Raw genomic sequence first — 19419 nt, forward strand, 5'->3', positions numbered from 1 at the left:
TATTTACTTGACATAAGCTTAATTATTCATCAACGGGAACCTGAAAAGGGAGTCAGAGAGGCCAAGAGGTTAGGGTGGAGTAGAGGGGGTAGGGAAGGTAAGCTCGGGTGCAGAGGGTGCAGACTGGAGGAATGGGGGCGAGGTGAGGTATGGGACTGGGGTGGCAGGGAGGGGCTGGGGAGTGAGAGAGAAGGGTAGGTGCCAGAGGGCCAGGGATTGTGGAACTGGGGTGGGGTTGGGAGTTGGGGGGTGGGGAGGGGAAGTGGGGTACTCTGTGAATACCTTAGAAGGTATAGAGGAGGCAGGGCTAGGGGGTTGGAAGGGGTGGGATTGGACGTCAGAGGGGCCCAACTGGGGTTAGGAAATGGAAAGGTGAGAAGAGGTGGGGGTTAGAGGCTGGCGACTGGGGTTCAGAAGAGTACTGGCGTTGGCACTTCAGAGGCTGGGCTAGAGAAGGCGCAGCCAGCCGGCGATGCGGGCTACACTGCCGAGGAAGTCAGCGGCGAGGGGCGTGGTTGGGGGGTGTGTATTACACGGTATCCCCCTCCTTGCCTTTCCAAGTCTTTTCCTCTGGTTCCGCCTCCTTTTCAGGAGTGACATATCTTCGTCCAATCAGAGCCGCGGACCTGGCGCGGCACAGCCAACCCCGCGGCGTGGGGAGGAGCTGGGGAGGGGGCTCGCAAGGCCAGGGGAGGGGGCTAGGGGCCTCCGAGGGCTCCGGAGCGGCGACTGGCGAGCCATGGCGCTGGGGCTGCAGCGCGCAAGGTACTGAAGTTCGGGGGCAGGAGTTCTGGGAATTGGGGGTCTCTCCTCCTGGAGACCCTTGAGCTGGATTGTGTGGGGGGGTTCGCGGGTACGAGCCAAGAACGCCCCGGGGAGCGCAGTTGGAGGCACATCGCCGCCGCACTCTCCAACCTTAGGGACTGCAGGGGTGGGGGATTCCCTACGTCTCCGGCTGCCCCGCCCCTCTGGCCAAGAGCGGCTTCGGGGTTCCCGATTTCTCGCTACCCAAGGCTCGGTTACCCTCCTGGTTAGGGGTGGAACTTGGGATTCCTGATAAATTAGGGGTGATTGCATTTGAGCAGTCCCCAGGCTTCTGCGGGAGATATTCGCCCTCCACATATTTATCCCTCTGGCCTCTGAACCCCCCAAATTGAGAGTGTTCTTTGCCACCAGGTCCCTGGGATCCTAGGTGATATGGGATACCCCTAAATGGAGCCTTCCCACATATAGGGAGTCCCTTGGAATGGCATTCAGCTCCTGAGTTCAACAGAGGAGAGATCTCCTCTGGATAGTACCCTTCCTGACACAGTCTCCTAAACGTTGGGTTTCCCTAGAAATGGGCAGAGGGGAGCCCCTTTCAGAAGCCGTCTGGGACCCTTCCCAAGAGACTTTTTGTATCCTTTCAAAAGCCAGAGTCACCCCCTTAAATAACAGGGAAACAAGCTGGACCCACTTCCCAAAGTCCAGCCCCTCATCTCACCCCTGCACCCCCATCCTGAGAGACAGGAGAGCCTCATCCAAGCTTTATTTTGGGGAGACTCCATGGCGGGGTGCTGTGAGCCTGCAGGCTGTGATGGGAGCGCCCCCTGCCGCAGTACTCAGCTGGGGTCATCCCGAGCAGAGGGTGGGTTTCTGGGTTCACCTCCCAGCAGGTGCAGCTCTGCTGGAACACAGGGGAACCTGTGCCCTGGGGCCGCTGCCAGGGGGTCTTATCTGGCCATGTTCTTATGGGACCCTGGAAAATGTTCTAGGTCCTCAGCTTTCCCTGTCCAATGTGAGGCACCCAGTAAGCCTCACCCCCTTCCCTCCTCCCTGGCTTCTCAGGCCTGATTGGATCTGTGCACACCCCATGTTTCTAACCACCCCCCGCATCCTTCCCCCGTCTCCCACTCTATTCCAGGCCCTGGCTCTGGGCCTACCAGGGAACTCTATCCCACCCCTTTTGGGCCAGCTGTCGTCCCGCCCCTCTCAGCGCCCCCTCCTGGCTGGGTGGGGGCCCCTCTTGGCTGAGCTGGGGTGCCCCCCCTCCCCACCCAAGGCCGGCCCTTTCCTGTGGAGTCATCTCACCGCCCTGCGCACCCACTCGTAACTCGCACCCGGGTCCTGGCTGCGCCGCATCCTCTCCTGCACCCCCTGGATGGCCCTTCAGCCAAAGGGGGCCTGGGTGATGGTGAGTGGGCCCCCCACACCCCCTTTCCCCCTTCCCCCTTCCCTTCCTCTAGCTGGGGCTGGCTGCCATCCCACTGTGGCCAAGGATGCTCTTGAGAAGTCCCTGGTGGGTACGGCTTGCAGCCCAGAATGCCCAGTGACGTACAGTGTTCCCGGAGAAGATAGGATTTTGGGGACCAGCACCCTACCGGATTACCATGTCCTTGGGAGCAGGCAAGAGTCGGGGGGCAGAGAGACTCCCCCAGACCCCCATGCCAAGTCCCTTTGCAAACCCAAACCCTGCCTCTGGTCTCTCAGGACGCCTCTCTGCAATGCCAAGAGGCATCCTTGCCCAGCTACAACCTAAGCCCCCACCCACCAAATCCTCTGTGCTTTTCGTAAGACCCCCCCAATACCCAGCTGGGTGTCAGAATAGAAAAGCCCAGAAGTAGCCCTGAATGTGGGCAGGGACTCCCTGCTTTTATTATGCCTTCCTTATTGGTGGCAAGTTCTTCAGGGCAGGGAAGAGGTGAACTTCTCTCCTTCCTGGTTGGAGGGGGGCACTGGGCCCCAACCCCCATTCTCAGGCCTCACCCTGAGCCCGCCAGGCCCTGGCCCCACCCCCTGTTCTTGGCTGGAACACGGAGGAAGGGTGGCAGGGTTCCAGCTGCACGTCCCAAGCTGGGCAGAGTGCCAGGGGGCTGGACCAGGGCTGGGCATGGGGCCAGCTGGGGCGATCTGGAGGCAGCAGGGGTGTGACGGGGGAAGGGACCGAGGCTGGTAGGCAAAACAGGGGCAGGGCAGGGGCCTCTTGGGTGGTGGGCACACCTGCCAAGAGCACAGGCCCCAAAGACAGGGTTCAAATCCCATCTCACCCACTTCTTGGTGGTGTGGAATTGTGTCAGTGACTGCCGCTGTGAGCCTCAGTTTCAGATCCTGGAAATACGGGCAGGCCGGGCGCGGTGCCTGAGGCCTGTTATTCCAGCACTTTGGGAGGCTGAGGTGGGCGGATTGCTTGAGTTCAAGACCTGCCTGGGCAACATGGCAAAATCTCATCTATACTAGAAATACGCAAATTAGCCAGGCATGGTGGTGAGTGCTCAGGCCACCGCACTCCAGCCTGGACAACAGAGCTGGACCTTGTCAAAAAACAAACAAACAAACAAACAAACAAAGAAAACTGGGTATCACGCTCCCTTTCCACCACCCCAGATCAAGATGAGGAGCCAGTAGTGAGGAAGCAGACGGTGGGGGGCGGGACACCCAACAGGTGTGCCACAAACTGAGTTCAAGTCACAGTAGACAGACCTGGCTTGAATCCTGGCTGTGCTACTAAAAGCTGTGTGGCTTCAGGCAAGTTTCATCACCTCTTTGGACCTGCTTCCTCATCGGGAAAATGGGGAAAGTCATTGTAGGAACTTGGTCGGATTCACTGAGAAGTGGTTGAACATAGTTCATAGTTCAGTGTCGATGGAGGGCGCTGGGTTACTTGGGCTGGGGATGCCCTTGCTCCGAATCTCAGTTTCTGCCTCTTTAAAGGGAGAGATCACTTCTCCTGCTCAATAGGGTAGTAGTAAGGACTTAATGGGTTCTCTAGCTCCGTGAGTGTTCAACACACCAATGCTATCATTATTACAGTATCACTGTTATTTAGTCCTCCTTTTAAGATGCTTGTGTAAAAACCATGTATGTAATTGCATGCACACACCACACTATGGGGCGTGTAGAGTAATCCACAGGTTACTCTAAAGCCCAAGAAGCTCCTAAGCCCATGCTTTCCATCTCTGATACGCACAGAGGCAGAACAGTAATTCTAACCTTGGCTGGGCGCGGTGGCTCATGCCTGTAATCCCAACATTTTGGGAGTCCGAGGCAGGCGGATCACCTGAGGTCAGGAGTTCGAGACCAGCCTGGCCAACATAGTGAAACCCTGTCTCTACTAAAAATACAAAAATTACCCAGGCGTGGTGGCAGGAGCCTGTAATCCCAGCTACTCAGGAAGCTGAGGCAGGAGAATCGCTTGAACCTGGGAGGCGGAGGTGACAGTGAGCCAAGATCGAGCCACTGCACTCCAGCCTGGGCAACAGAGCAAGATTACATTCACACGGCTTATAAGCAGTCACACAGCTTATAAGTAGTGGAGCTTGTAAGTAGTAGCTTATAAGTAGTAAAGTTTATAAGTAGTAGAGTCGGGATTGGAACCCTGAGCCAGAGGAACTAGCCCCCAGTCTGTGTAATGGGAAAGACCCACACTTCCCAGTAGAACATCCAGAGGGCAGGCTGGGAGCTGGAAGGAGGGAGGGTCCCTCTGCAGCCACCAGCTGGCTCCTTCTATGGAAGAAGCAGCCCAGCCACAGAGGATTACAGAGCCCAGCTGCCTGGGAGGTGGGGCGCTGGCCCCACCTCCCTGCCAGTTCCCACTCCCTGTTCCCTCTGTCGGGCCCCTAGCTCCGTGAGGCCCTCTCGCCTCCACCCTCTGGGCAGGAAGACAAACAGGGCTGGAACAGAACAGGACGGAATGTCCTCTCAGGCAGGCAGGACTGAGGCCCCTGCCCCCACCAGCCAGGAGGGAGGGGATGGGGACAGGGGCCGTATCTCCCCTGCTCCAACCCTCCATCCAAACTGCCCCGTTCTGTGCCTCCCACCTGGCCGTACTGAGGATTTTATTTTCCTTCTGCCTCCAGACAGGAAAATATCCCCTTGTCCTGGGGGGTGGGGCCGCAGGTCTCTTGCCTGAGGCTGGGGTTGATGCCATCCCAGAAGCACCCTCTGCTCTTGAATTTAAGAAGGGACAGTGTCCCCTCCTAGAGGTTCTGCTTCCCTCGGATGGGTCCCAAGGAGGGGATGAGAAAAAGCCTGAAGACTGGAAACCCACCGCCCAGATTCAAATCCCAGCTCGGCCAGTTGTTGGCTTTGGGACTTCTTGGGCAAGGACTTCACCTTTCGGAGCTCAGTTTCCCCATTGTAAAGTGGAAGTTTAAAATGCCCCCCTCCGCCGGGCATGGCGGCTCACGCCTGTAATCCCAGCACTTTGGGAGGCTGAGGTGGGCAGATCACTTGAGGTCAAGAGTTCGAGAGCAGCCTGGCCAACATGGCGAAACCCAGTCTCTACTAAAAATACAAAAATTAGCCGGGCGTGGTGGCAGATGTCTGTAATCCCAGCTACTTGGGAGGCTGAGGCAGGAGAATTGAACCCGGCAGGCGGAGGTTGCAGTGAGCCAAGATCATGCCATTATACTCCAGCCTGGCTACAATGCGGGACTCTGTCTCAAAAAAAAAAAAAAAAAAAAATTAAAAATTAAAAAATAAATAAAAAATAAAATGGCTCCCTCCTAGGGGTCCCCTGAGGATTGGATGAATACATGTAGAATACATAGTACAGTGGCAAGCACATAAATGCTTAGCAAATGACAGCTGCCTATTACTAATGGTAATATTTATCAATATAAATGCAGATGAGACTATATATACCATATATTACACTAGATTATATATACAATATAGTAGATGTAATACATCATATAATAATTTTTTGTCTATTTTTGTTAATTTGTTTTTTGTCTTTTTTTGTTTTTTGTTTGTTTGTTTGTTTTGAGACAGAGTCTCACTCTGTCGCCCAGGCTGGAGTACAGTGGCGCGATCTTGGCTCACTGCAACCTCCACCTCCCAGGTTCAAGCGATTCTCCTGCCTCAACCTTTCGAGTAGCTGGGACTACAAGGTGCCCACCACCACGCCCAGCTAATTTTTTGTATTTTTAGTAGAGACGAGGTTTCACTGTGTTAGCCAGGATGTTCTCGATCTCCTGACCTCGTGATCCGCCTGCCTCGGCCTCCCAAAGTGCTGGGATTATAGGCGTGAGCCGCTGCGCCTGGCCTGTTTTTTGTTTTTTTTTTAGAGACAGAGCCTTGCTGTGTCACCCAGGCTGGAGGGCAGGGGCACTATCATGGCTCATTGTAACCTCGAACCTGGGTTCAAGTGATCTTCCGTCTCACCCTCCCAAATTATAGCCGCTTCCAGCTGTAATTTTGTATGAAAGTAAAGAGGCTGGGCGTGGTGGCTCACACCTGTAATCCCAGAATTTGGAGAGGCCAAGGTGGAAGGATCACTTGAGTTCAGGAGTTCAAGACCAGCCTGGGCAACAAAATGACACACTGTCTCTACAAAAAATACAAAAATTAGCTGGGCATGCTGATACACACCTGTGGTCCCAGCTACATAAGAGGCTGAGGCTGGAGGATGGCTTGAGCCTAGGATATTGAGGCTGCAGTGAGCCATATTCATGCCATTGCACTCCAGCCTGGGCAACAGAGCGACAGCCTGTCTCAAAAGAAAAGAAAGAAAAGAAAAGAGAAACTTTGGGTTCAGACAGACCTGGAGTTTGAATTTGAAGACAGTGGCAGAAACAGGGAGAAGAGCTAAAATTCTGGACATAAACCTAGGCCCATAGAGAGAGAGAACATTTCAGAATTTAGGTAGACCATTGTTTAAAGGCAGGCTTCCCTATTTGTGGGCAGGCACTGCACCTCTCTGAGCCTCGGTGTCCTCATCTATTCAGTGGGACGTTATCAACTTCCTTCTGGGTTGCCTGAGCATTAGGCGGGTTAATATAAGTTTCGCACTTGGCACTGGGAGTGACAAAATAGTAAAAGCTGGATAAGTGGCAGATATTTCTGATAAAACGACACTTATTCTTCCAACCCCACGTGCAAAATGTAGGTATTTGAAGTGGATTACAGGGCAGGGTGAATGGTAAACAGAACAGGTGCTTTGCTGTGTCACCCTGGCGGGTCCCTGCCCCTCTTAGGGCCCCTGTTGGTGGTTCGTCGTTAGACTTTGAGATCTATGTTCCAAGATTCACAGGACGGCTCAGTTGAGGGAAAAGGGCAGAGGAGGAGATTCTGGGAAACTGCAGGGCAGGGGGCCTGGGAGGCTGTAGGCCTCTCCTTCGTGGGCCCTCCCTCCTCTGGCCCCTGGCCAGCTCAGCCAGCCCCCTCCCAGCAGGGGCCCTCCCTGTCCCCCAGGCGTCCCTAGCCCGGGAAATAAACTGCAGATAAGTCAGGGAGGGGACAGACCGGCCCTAGGCGCGCCACAGAGAGGAGCGAGGCGCCGGAGGCACCATGGACTGGCAAGACCACAGGTAAAATCAGGGCTAGGAAGGGCTCCACAGTGTAGCCCTTCCAGGCCCAGGGAGCGCCGCGAACTCGACAGGGCCACACATCGAGGCCTGCGCAGCCGTGGCCCAGCAGTCCACGAGCCCCGGCCCCACGTGGCAGCTCCCCACGTGCTCGTCCCGTCCTCCTTTTGTCTTTCCCGAGTCACCACCAGTGAATGCTGCCCATGCCCTCAGGTCGACCACCGAGCTGCGGAAGGAAAAGTCCCGGGATGCGGCCCGCAGCCGGCGCAGCCAGGAGACCGAGGTGCTGTACCAGCTGGCTCACACGCTGCCCTTCGCCCGCGGCGTCAGCGCCCACCTGGACAAGGCCTCTATCATGCGCCTCACCATCAGTTACCTGCGCATGCACCGCCTCTGCGCCGCAGGTGAGCCGCGCCCGCGGGAATTCCCGGCTTGGTCAGGCCCCGCCCACGGAAAAACTACATCCCAGGGAGGCCCCTCCTCCGAGAAGCCTTATTCCGACAAAGCCCCGCCCCCTGGTGACAACTTTTCGGCGGAGCCCCACCCCCCTGGAATCTACTTCCCAGGGGAGGTCCCGCCCCCTTTGAGTTCCTGGCGGGCTGGGAGTCCCGCCCCCTTCAGTCTATCACTTGTGAGGCCCCGCCCCTGGAACGCGCCCTTTGGAAGCCCCGCCTCCTTAGGACTCAGAATCCCCTAACCCTTCAACTTACGATTTGGTCCTCTAGGAGACTCTCCCAGATGGATAGGCCCTGGTCTCTCATAATATATCCACTGGGAGGCTGCGCCGCCCAACTTTTCGTTACTGTACATGAGAGTCCCTTGTCCCTTCCCCACCCCTCTAGTTCTACATCACTTGTTCTCTTAGTAGGCATCTCCTTGAATTTCCACCCAGTTAGAATTGCATCCTGCAGCCGGCTTTGCCACGCACGTGCATGCGCGCGTGCACACACACACATACACTCACACATAAACCCCGTGGAATCCCAGGACCCTGAAAGCGGGGGAAGTAGCGTTATTCTCTGGGAGGCTCTGTCCATTTGACTTCCCTGCCCCATAGAATTTTACTTTTCTTGGAGGCTTCACCCCCTTAGAAGTCTGTTCCCTGGGAGTCCCTGCCTCTCTAGAGTTCTGTCCCTCTGGAAGGTCCTGCCCTCCATGAGTTTTGAACCCCTTCGAGGCTTCCCCCTCAGCTCTATATTACAATTCCCCTTAGTCCCTGGCCCCGTCATATTTTGACCCTGGGGAGTTCCATCCACTTAGAATTCTGTCCTCCTAGGAGGCCCACCCACATCCTTAGAATTCTGTTCCCTTGGGAGACTCCTACTTCCTTACGATTCTGCCACCCTGGGAGGCCCTGCTTCTAATTCCAGTGCTTCTTGGTCCTGCTTTCTTCCTTGGGAATCCAGGTCACTAGGATGTACCCCCACTTCCTTGGGGGTGCATGTAAGTTTCTCTGAATGAGGAAAGGCAAAGGGAGGCTAGCCCAGGGTCAGTCCATAATTCAGTCCATAACTGACTAGAGATGCCCCATCCCCCTGCCCCGGGTACCAGGGGAGTGGAACCAGGTGAGAGCAGGGGGAGAACCACTGGATGCCTGCTACCTGAAGGCCCTGGAGGGCTTCGTCATGGTGCTCACCGCCGAGGGAGACATGGCTTACCTGTCGGAGAATGTCAGCAAACACCTGGGCCTCAGTCAGGTGAGAGGAGCTCCTTGCTCTGTGCCTGGCCCTGTACTGGTGATGCTGGGGATACAGTGGTGACCAGGACAGCCATAGCCCTACCTTTATGGGACTCACAATACAAAGGGGATATAGGTATGTCACTAGACAGGAAGACCCAGAATGGTCAGGGCTGGGATGGGACAGTCTAGGGGGCTGTGAGAGCACAGGGGTGGGGTATACCTGACCCAGCCTGGGTGGGAATGGAGGGCTTCCTGGAGGAAAAGACATCTGAGCTGAAATCTGAAGAACTTAGCCGGTCAAAGGGGTATGGAGAATGGATGGGATCAGTGAAGATCAGGAATGTACATGGCAGAGGGAACAGAGGAGGCAAAGGCCAAGAGGTGAGAAAAAAAAAAAACCAGAATAATTTGGGAAAATAAAGAAGTTGGCCATGTGCGGTGGCTCACACCTGTAATCTCAGCCCTTTGAGAGGCCAAGATGGGAGGATAGCTTGAGTTCAGGAGTTCAGTGTTTCACCTGGGCAACATGGCAAAACCCTGTCTCCACCAAAAATACAAAAAATCCACCAGATGTGGTGGCACACGCCTGTGGTCCCAGCTACTTGGGAGGCTGGGGTGGGAAGATCACGTGAGCCTGGGAGGTGGAAGTTGCAGTGAGCCAAGATCGCACAAGTACACTCCAGCCTGGGTGACAGAGCAAGACCCAGTCGCAAACAAACAAACAAACAAACAAATAAAATAAAATGAAAAGTTTATCCTAGGTGCAGAGTGCAATAGGAGAAGCTGAGAGACAAAAGGCTAGAGAGGTCATCAGGGTAGCCTGTGGCCAAATTTAAGGCCAAATTATCTTTATCTCCAGGGCCCCGGGGAGCTATAGAAGGATTTTAAGTAGTGGAGAGGTTGTGCCAGAAAGGTAGAATCAGATTTACATTTTTGAAAGATCCTCTAGGTACGGCATGGAGGTAGATTTGCAGGGAGTGAAATCAGAAGTTGAAAGATCAGCAATGGGTGGATGCCAATCTCAGGTGGGAGAAGAAGAATAGGGGCAGGGACCATGGGGATGGAAAAATAGGAACAAAAGACATTTAGAAAGTAGAACTTACTTTTTTAATTAACATGGAAGGCTTCATGCATTTGCATATCATCCTTGCGCAGAGGCCATGCTAATCTCTGTATGCTTCCAATTTTTAGCATACATGCTGCCTAAGCAAGCATAGAAAGTAGAACTAACTTTAATTCATCCTTACAGCAAGGCCTACAAGAAAGTTCCCATTCTTTTTTCTATCTCACATAAATGGGCTCCATAGTTGCTATCTGTTCCTTTTCTCTGCCTCATTACCCCACTCCTGGTACCAATTTCTCTGTTAATGTGAGTGAGCTTTTTGGACCCAGAGAGATGAATGTCCCGAGATCCCAAAGCCAGGAAGTGGCACAGCCAGGATTCGACTCCAGCTACAAGAGATGTTGTCAGAGGAGCGAGATCTCCCTCTTTCCCTATTCACCAGCACCAGCACCATTCACATGGTGAGCCAATAGGGTCCACCTTCATCTGTGTCCCCTCCTCCCAGCACCAGGCTCATTCCTAAATTGAAATGAAGAGTTGGGTTTTCGGCCTGCCAGAAAAGTGTGATTTGAATGGAGTCTCATCTCAGGGCCTTGCGCTTACTGTTGTTCCCTCTTTCTAGAATACTCTTACTCCAGGGGGCCATAAGGCCACCTCACTTGCTTTGTTCAGCAGTTTTTTAAAATGTCACCTCTTCAAAGAAACTGTCTAGACCACTCTGTCTAAAGCAGCCTCCCATCATTGTGTCACCTTGTACTGCTTTTGTTTTCTTCATGTTACTTGTTATATTGTTGTTATTTGTTCTTTCATTCACTGTCTGTCTCACCCCACTGGCCAGTAAGTTCTTCAAGACAGGGATTTGTGTGTGCGGTCACCGTGTCCATACCATTTAGAAGAGCCAGGTGCTGCGGCTCCCACCTATAATTCCAGTACTTTGGGAGGCCAAGGTGGGAGGATCGCTTGAGCTCAGGAGTTTGAGACCAGCCTGGGAAACATGGTGAGACCCCCATCTCTACAAAAAAAATTTTTTTAAATTAGCCCAAGAGCTGGATGCGGTGGCTCACGCCTATAATCCCAGCACTTTGGAAGGCCAAGGTAGGCAGATCACTTGAGGTCAGGAGTTCGAGACCAACCTGGCCAACATGGCGAAACCCCGTCTCTACTAAAAATACAAAAACTAGCCAGGTGTGGTGGCACATGCCTGTAGTCCCAGCTACTCGGGAGGCTGAGGTGGAAGAATCGCTTGAACCAGGGAGGCGGAGGTTGCAGTGAGCCAAGATCGCGCCATTGCACTCCAGCCTGGACAACAGAGTGAGACTCCATCTCAAAAAAAAAAAAAAAAAAAAAAGCCAGGTGTGGTGGCATGTGACTGTAGTCCCAGCTACTGAGGAGGCTGAGGTGGGAGGATCGGATCACTTGAGCCCAGGAGGTTGAGGCTACAGGAAGTCATGATCGCACCACTGCACCGCTGCATTCCAGCCTGGGCAACAGAGCAAGACCTGTCTCTAGATAGATAGATAGATAGATAGATAGATAGATAGATAGATGAGGGCCTGGCACTTGGTATGTGCTGAATAAATGCTTTCTCAGTGGGTGGATGGATGGATGGATGGACAAATGGATACATAAATGAATGGGGAGACTGGTGAAATCATCCAGGCTCATGAATTGGAACAGGGGAATGAGGATGGGATGGAGGAGATGGGTCAGAAGCCCTGGTAGACCCCCACTCCTCTCATCCCTGGCAGCTGGAGCTCATCGGACACAGCATCTTTGATTTCATCCACCCCTGTGACCAAGAGGAGCTTCAGGACGCCCTGACCCCCCAGCAGAGTGAGTTCCCTGGAGGCCTCTGTCCCCACCATACAGAGGAGGAAGCTGAGGCTCCACCCCTCCCTCAGCATATCCCCACCTCCTGTGGAATACCAGACTAAGACAAGTAGGAAGAGGAGAGAGAGATGACCCTGCCCTGGGGTCTGTGGGGACAAAGACCCTGCCCTGGGGGGGTCTGAGGGGACACAGCCCTGCCCTGGGGGGTCCGAGGGGACACATACTACCCCTGGGGGACCCTCTCTGGTTCCAGGTCCCAATTGTTGGGATGGAGCTGGGGAGGCCTGAGCAGCCAGGGTGCCGGAGGGCACTGGGCCTGTGTGTAGCTGCCTGTGACCTGCCCCCTGCCCCCGGGCCTCCCCAGCCCTGTCCAGGAGGAAGGTGGAGGCCCCCACGGAGCGGTGCTTCTCCTTGCGCATGAAGAGTACGCTCACCAGCCGCGGGCGCACCCTCAACCTCAAGGCGGCCACCTGGAAGGTGCGCAGGGCCGGGCCAGAGGAGGGCGGGGACGCTGGGGCTGGGTGTGAGCCCCGAAAGATCTCGAAGGGTGCTGGAGCCCAGGCATCTCCTGGGCTGGGGACCCTGCGGGACTGACTCAGGTCAGGTCTAGCGGGTCCTCAGGGCATCGAGGAGCATGGGTGTCTGTGGAGTTGGGACCTGGGGCTCCTGTAAGCTCTCTTGGGATGGGTTCCTATGGGCCTGGGGCTGGGGATCCTCAGTCCCTTTGAACCTGGAGTCTTCACAGGGTTGGAATCTCAGCTCCCTGATGGGCCCTCAGGAAGCATCTTCCAACCCCATGGGTGGTCTCAGGCCCAGAGGCACCACTGCCTTGTCCCCTCATCTCGGCCCCCAGGTGCTGCACTGCTCTGGACATATGAGGGCCTACAAGCCCCCTGCACAGACTTCTCCAGCTGGGAGCCCTGACTCAGAGCCCCCGCTGCAGTGCCTGGTGCTCATCTGCGAAGCCATCCCCCACCCAGGCAGCCTGCAGCCCCCGCTGGGCCGAGGGGCCTTCCTCAGCCGCCACAGCCTGGACATGAAGTTCACCTACTGTGACGACAGGTGGGCAGGGGCCCCCTCTTCCCTCTGCCCAAGTTCAAGTGCTGTTTCCCTGCCCACCTCCACACCCCCACATTTCTCTCTCTCCTTCTCTCTCTCTCTCTCACTTCATCCATCTCTCTCTCTCTTTGTGTGCCTGCCTGTCTCTGAATTTTCTACATGTCTTTTATATCTTTTCTTTTTTTGTAAAAACGCTGTCTTGCCATTTGCCCAGACTGCTCTCAAACTCCTGGGCTCAAGCCATCCTCCCACTTCGGCCTCCCAAAGTGTTGGGATTACAGGTGTGAGCCACCGCACCTGGCCTCCTTTTATCTTTCATTCTCTTTCTGTCTCTGAGTCTTTCTCTTAGTGTCTATCTCTTTTTGTCCCTTTTCTTAAATGAATCAATTTGTGTCAAGCAGTTAGTATGGTGCCCAGCACACAGGAAGCATTCAATAGATTGTCGTTAGGCCAGGCATAGTGGCTCACACCTGCAGTACCAGCACTTAGGGAGGCCGATGCGGGAGGATTGCTTGAGACCAGGAGTTCAAGGCCAGCTTGGACAACATAGGGAGACCCCGTCTCTACAAAAAAATTAGCCAAGCGGGGCCGGGTGCAGTGGCTCACACCTGTAATCCCAGCACTTTGGGAGGCCGAGGTGGGTGGATCACCTGAGGTCAGGAGTTCAAGACCAGCCTGGCCAACATGGTGAAACCCCATCTCTACTAAAAATACAAAAATTAGCTGGGCGTGGTGGCGTATGCCTATAATCCCAGCTACTCGAGAGGCTGAGACTGGAGAATTGCTTGAGCCCGGGAGGCAGAGGTTGCAGTGAGCCGAGATTGCATTCCAGCCTAGGCGACAGAACAAGACTCTGTCTCGAAAAAAAAAAAAAAAAAATTTGTCAGGTGGGTGGCATATGCCTTTAGTCCTAGCTATGCAGGAGGCTGAAGCAGGAGGAATAATTGAGCCCAGGAGGTTGAGGCTGCAGTTAGCCATGATTGCACCATTGCATTCCAGCCTGGGCAACAGAATGAGACGCTGTCTCTAAAAATAATAATAATAATAAATAAAATAAACTGTTATTATTTGTTCACCCTCTATCCTTCCTTTCATCTCTTTTTCTCTCCCCCTCTCTTCCTTCTGTCCTTCTCTTCCTTCTTCTGTCTATTCCCTCGCCCTTGTGTCATGCTTAGGAACGGTGACTCTGGATTCAGCCTGCCTGAGTGTCAGTCTTGACTGTGTGTCCTTAGCCAAATGACTTCACCTCTCTGTGCCACAATTTCCTCACCTATCCTGTGGAATCATAACAGAACCTGCTTTGTACGGTCGTTCTGAGCAGCTCAGTGAGTTTCCCGGTGCAAAGCACAACTATCTAATTTTTAAATCATTATTGTCATCATTATTTTGTTGTTGTTGTTGTCGAGGTGGAGTCTTGCTCAGTCGCCCAGGCTGGAGTGCAGTGGCAGGATCTTGGCCCACTGCAACGTCCAACTCCCGGGTTCAAGTGATTCTCCTGCCTCAGCCTCCCGAGTAGCTGGGATCACAGGCGCCTGCCACCACGCCTGGCTACTTTTTGTATTTTTAGTAGAGATGGGGTTTTACCATGTTGGTCAGGCTAGTCTCGAACTCCTGACCTCAGGTGATCCGCCCGCCTCGGCCTCCCAAAGTGCTGGGATTACAGGCATGAGCCACCGCACCCGGCCTCTCATCCTCATTACTTTTTATTTATTTTCATTCTTCTCTTTCTTTTTGTGTTTTTTTCTTCCCCTCCTATGTCATGCATGTTGTCTCTTTTTCTGTCTTTTCTTAGCTCTTCTTCCCCTCTCCACCCCTTCTCTTCCCTTGTATTAGTTCCCTATTGCTGCTGTAATATATTACCACACAAACTCAGTGGCTCCAAACAACACAAACTCACTGTCTTACTGTTCTGGAGGTCAGAAGTTTGAAATGAGGCCAGGCACTGTGGCTTACGCCTATAATCCTAGCACTTTGGGAGGCCAAGGCAGGAGGATGGCTTGAGGCCAGGAGTTCCGGATCAGCCTGGACAGCATATTGAGACCTCATCTTAAAGAAATAAAAAGAAATTAGAAATGAGTTTTACAGGCCAAATTAAGGCTGTGTTCCTTCTGGAGGCTCCAGGAAAGAATCTGTTTCCATGCCTTTTCCAGCTCCTAGAGTTGGGCCCACCTGCATCCATCTCCCCATACCAAGACTAACGTTAGGCAGGCTGGGCGAGGTGGCTAACACCTGTAATCTCAGGACTTTGGGAGGCTAAGGCAGGAAGATCGAGCCTGGGAGTTCAAGACTAGACTGGGCAACATAGTGAGACCCCCATCTCTACAAAAAAAATGCAAAACGTAGCCAGGCAGGGCACACAACTGTAGTCCCAACTACTCAGGAGGCTGAGTCAGGAGGATTGCTTGAGCCTGGGAGGTCAAGTCTGTGGTGAGCCATGATTGCACCACTGCACTCTAGTCTGCGTGACAGAGCGAGAGCCTGCCTCAAAAAACAAACAGCAAAACAAACAAAAAACTTCTAATGTCATCATATCTACAAAGTCCCTTTTGCCATGTAAGATACCATATCTACAGGTTCCAGGAATTAGAATGTGGACATCTTTGGAGGTCGTTATTCAACCCACCACACTCCTCTTGTTCTGTTTCTTACTCCTTTTCTCTCGATTCCAATCCTTCTTGACATCTTGCTGGCTTTGTTCCTGTGTCCTCTGCTGCTACTTCCCTCTACCTACCCTCCCTCTCATCCAGTAGCATCCTGACCAGACCCCACTCCGCCCCACCCCCAGGATCGCAGAAGTGGCTGGCTATAGTCCCGATGACCTGATCGGCTGTTCTGCCTACGAGTACATCCACGCGCTGGACTCGGATGCGGTCAGCAAGAGCATCCACACCTGTATGTATCCCATTTCCCCAGGTGTGAAGCCAGCTGCCGCATGGCCCCCAGCTGACACCAGGACCCCCCAGCTCCCCACACCCCAGGATGCACTGCCTCCCCACCTCAACACCAGCTCCCTGCTCCCCAAGCCCCAAGGAACTGTCTCCTTCCTTGCCCCCTCATACCCAGTCCCCAGGTCTTTCTTTTCCCATTCACCCCCTTGGCGGCCCTGACCCCTCCCGATCCCCCTCCTCAGTGCTGAGCAAGGGCCAGGCAGTAACAGGGCAGTATCGCTTCCTGGCCCGGAGCGGTGGCTACCTGTGGACCCAGACCCAGGCCACAGTGGTGTCAGGGGGACGGGGCCCCCAGTCGGAGAGTATCGTCTGTGTCCATTTTTTAATCAGGTAAGCAGGAGGAGGGGTTGGGGTGGCTGTGTGTGGGCCTGATCTGCACGTGTGGACAGGTGTATGTGTGTGTGTGTGCATACGAGCATGCATGCGTATCATGCATAAGTGTATGTGAGGGAGTGTGCATGTGTACACATATGAGGAATGTGTGTCACCATGTCAATGCCGGTGTATGTGTCTGCATGGACACAGGTATGTGTATGGGTGTGTAGACTGTTAATTTTTTTTTTTTTTTTGCATGAACCTCTGCTTAAGTGGACTGTTAATTCAAATTAGAAACGGCTCTTTATTTGGCCTGGCATGGTGGCTCATGCCTGTAATCCTAGCACTTTGGGAGGCTGAGGTGGGCGGATTGCCTGAGCTCCGGAGTTCGAAACCAGCCTGGGCAACATGACAAAATGCTCTCTCTACCAATAATACCAAAAATTAGCCGGGTGTGGTGACACATGCCTGTAATCCCAACCACTCGGGAGGCTGAGGCACGTGAATCATTAGAACCCAGGTGGTGGAGGTTGCAGTGAGCCAAGATTGCGTCAGTGCACTCTGGCCTCGGTGACAGAGTGAGGCTCTGTCTCAAACAAACAAACAAACAAAAGGACCCTATATTCTAGTTAAAATAAGAAGTGTAACAGAATCATGGGGTCTTTTTTGCTTTTTAAAATTTGATGTGGCTCACGCCTGTAATCCCAGAACTTTGGGAGGCCAAGGGAGGAGGATTGCTAGAGCCTCGGGGTTCAAGACCAGCCTGGGCAAAGTGGTTAGGACCCATTCTCAAAAAAAAAAAAAAAAAAGCCTGAAAACAAACCAAAAAAAAAACCACACACACAAAAAGACATATGGTTTGCATACGGTAAATTCTCTTTGTGGTACACAGTTCTGTGAATTTCTGACACATGCATGCAGTTGTGTAACCACTATCACAATCCAGCTACTGACCAATTAGTGTGATTATAATAGTGGTTACACAATTACCACGATTTTTTTTTTTTTTTTTTTTTGAGACAGAGTTTTGCTCTTGTCACTCAGGCTGGATTACACTGGCACGATCTCGGCTCACTTCAACCTTTGCCTCTCAGGTTCAAGCGATTCTCCTGCTTCAGCCTCCTGAGTAGCTGGGATTGCACGCAACAACACGCCCAGCTAATTTTTATATTTTAATAAAGAAGGGGTTTAACCAGGTTGGCCAGTCTGGTCTCGAACTCCTGACCTCAGGTGATCCACCCGCCTCAGCCTCCCAAAGTGTTGGGATTACAGGCGTGAGCCACTGCACCCGGCCCATGTTGTGGTTTATGTCAGTAGTTCCTTTGTAAATAGTGAATAGTATTCCATGGTATGAATAGAGCACAGTTTTTTTATCCATTCACCAGTTAGAAGACGTTGGGCTATTTCCAAGTTTGGGTGATTGCAAAAAAACAGCTACTGTAAACATTCTCATACAAGATTTTACGAGATCACATGTTTTCATTTCTCTTGGGTAAACAGCTAGGATTTGGAATGGATGGGTTATATAGTAAGTGTGTATTTAATCTAAGAAACTGCCGTGGCTGGGCAGTGGCTCACGCCTGTAATCCCAGCACTTTGGGAGGCCGAGGAAGGAGGATGGCTAGAGCCTCCGAGGTGAAGACCAGCCTGGGCAAAGTGGTTAAAACTCAATCTCAAAAAAAGAAAAACAAAAAACCTGAAAACAAACCGAAAAAAAAAAACACACACAAAAATATATATGGTTTTCATGCAGTAAATTCTCTTTATGGTACACAGTTCTGTGAATTTTGACAGATGCATGCAATTGTGTAACCACTATCACAATCCAGCTATTGACCAATTAGTGTGGTTACACAATTACCACGATTTATTTATTTTTATTTTTATTTATTTATTTTTTTTTTTTTTGAGACAGAGTTTTGCTCTTGTCACTCAGGCTGGAGTGCACTGGCACAATCTCGGCTCACTTCAACTTCCGCCTCCCGAGTTCAAGCAATTCTCCTGCTTCAGCCTCCCGAGTAGCTGGAATTACAGGCACCTGCCACCAAGCCCAGCTAATTTTTGTATTTTTAGTAGAGTCAGGGTTTCACCATGTTGGCCAGGCTGGTCTCGAACTCCTGACCTCGGGTGATCCACCCGCCTCAGCCTCCCAAAGTGCTGGGATTATAGGCATGAGCCACCACACCCGGCCATTACCACGATTTTTCACACAAAAATATTCTCTTGTAGTAAACCCCTCCCACACTCCCATGTGCCTGGCAACCACTGTCCTCAGACCCCAGAGTTTTGCTTTTTCCAGAGGGTCACATACAGGGAATCGTACAGTATGTAGCCTTTTGGGCCTGGCTCTTACTTAGCTTGATATATTTAAAATTCCTCCATGTTGTGGTTTTTCTTTCTTGTTTTTTTTGTTTTGTTTTGTTTTTTGAGACAGAGTCTCATTCTGTTGCCCAGGAGTGCACTGGTGCAATCTTGGTTCACTACAGCCTCCGCCTCCCAGGTTCAAGTGATTCTCCTGCCTCAGCCTCCCGAGTGGCTGGGATTATAGGCGCGCACCAACACGCCCAGCTAATTTTTATATTTTTAATAGAGAAGGAGTTTCACCAGGTTGGCCAGGCTGGTCTCGAACTCCTGACCTCAGGTGATCCACCCGCCTCAGCCTCCCAAAGTGTTGGGATTACAGGCGTGAGCCACCGCGCCTGGCCCATGTTGTGGTTTATGTCAGTAGTTCCTTTGTAAATAGTGAATAGTATTCCATGGTATGAATGGAGCACAGTTTTTTTATCCATTCACCAGTTGGAAGACGTTGGGCTGTTTCCAAGTTTGGGTGATTACAAAAAAACAGCTACTGTAAACATTCTCATACAAGATTTTATGAGATCACATGTTTTCATTTCTCTTGGGTAAACAGCTAGGATTGGAATGGATGGGTTATATAGTAAGTGTATATTTAATCTAAGAAACTGCCATGGCTGGGCACAGTGGCTCACGCCTGTAATTCCAGCACTTTGGGAGGCCGAGGAGGGCAGATCAGTTGAGGCCAGGAGTTTGAGACCAGCCTGGCCAACATGGCGAAATACCATCTCCACTGAAAATACAAAAATTAGCCAGGTGTGGTGGCACATGCTTGTAACCCCAGCTTCTTGGGAGGCCAAGACATGAAAATCACTTGAACCCGGGAGGTGGAGGTTGCAATGAGCTGAGATCACACCACTGCACTCTAGCCTGGGTGACAGA

At 52.5% G+C, this 19419-nt stretch overlaps 1 protein-coding gene and 1 non-coding gene across 6 annotated transcripts in view; one reads left to right on the plus strand and one right to left on the minus strand.

Moving 5' to 3' along the window:
• The first annotated feature begins 684 nt into the window (after positions 1-684).
• The window catches only part of HIF3A (hypoxia inducible factor 3 subunit alpha), a 47903-nt gene continuing 29168 nt past the window's right edge, over positions 685-19419 (plus strand). The window contains exons 1-9 of one of the 5 annotated variants that reach the window (XM_054540743.2): positions 685-765; positions 7500-7690; positions 8838-8983; positions 10360-10491; positions 11779-11863; positions 12225-12337; positions 12714-12922; positions 15705-15811; positions 16050-16197. In XM_054540743.2, coding sequence (XP_054396718.1) covers positions 740-765; positions 7500-7690; positions 8838-8983; positions 10360-10491; positions 11779-11863; positions 12225-12337; positions 12714-12922; positions 15705-15811; positions 16050-16197 — 1157 coding nt within the window. In that variant the 5' untranslated portion in view covers positions 685-739. Of the gene's footprint in view, positions 766-6051; positions 7691-8837; positions 8984-10359; positions 10492-11778; positions 11864-12224; positions 12338-12713; positions 12923-15704; positions 15812-16049; positions 16198-19419 lie in introns of those variants that run through there. The other 4 variants (XM_024236705.3, XM_054540744.2, XM_024236707.3 and 1 more) reach the window with 4 other exon arrangements.
• On the minus strand, positions 10078-10182 carry LOC112130271 (U6 spliceosomal RNA). Its single transcript, XR_002912541.1, has one exon. It is a non-coding gene; the product is annotated as a U6 spliceosomal RNA (small nuclear RNA).

This window comes from Pongo abelii, chromosome 20, assembly GCF_028885655.2.
Source record: "Pongo abelii isolate AG06213 chromosome 20, NHGRI_mPonAbe1-v2.0_pri, whole genome shotgun sequence".
Lineage (NCBI taxonomy): Eukaryota > Metazoa > Chordata > Mammalia > Primates > Hominidae > Pongo > Pongo abelii.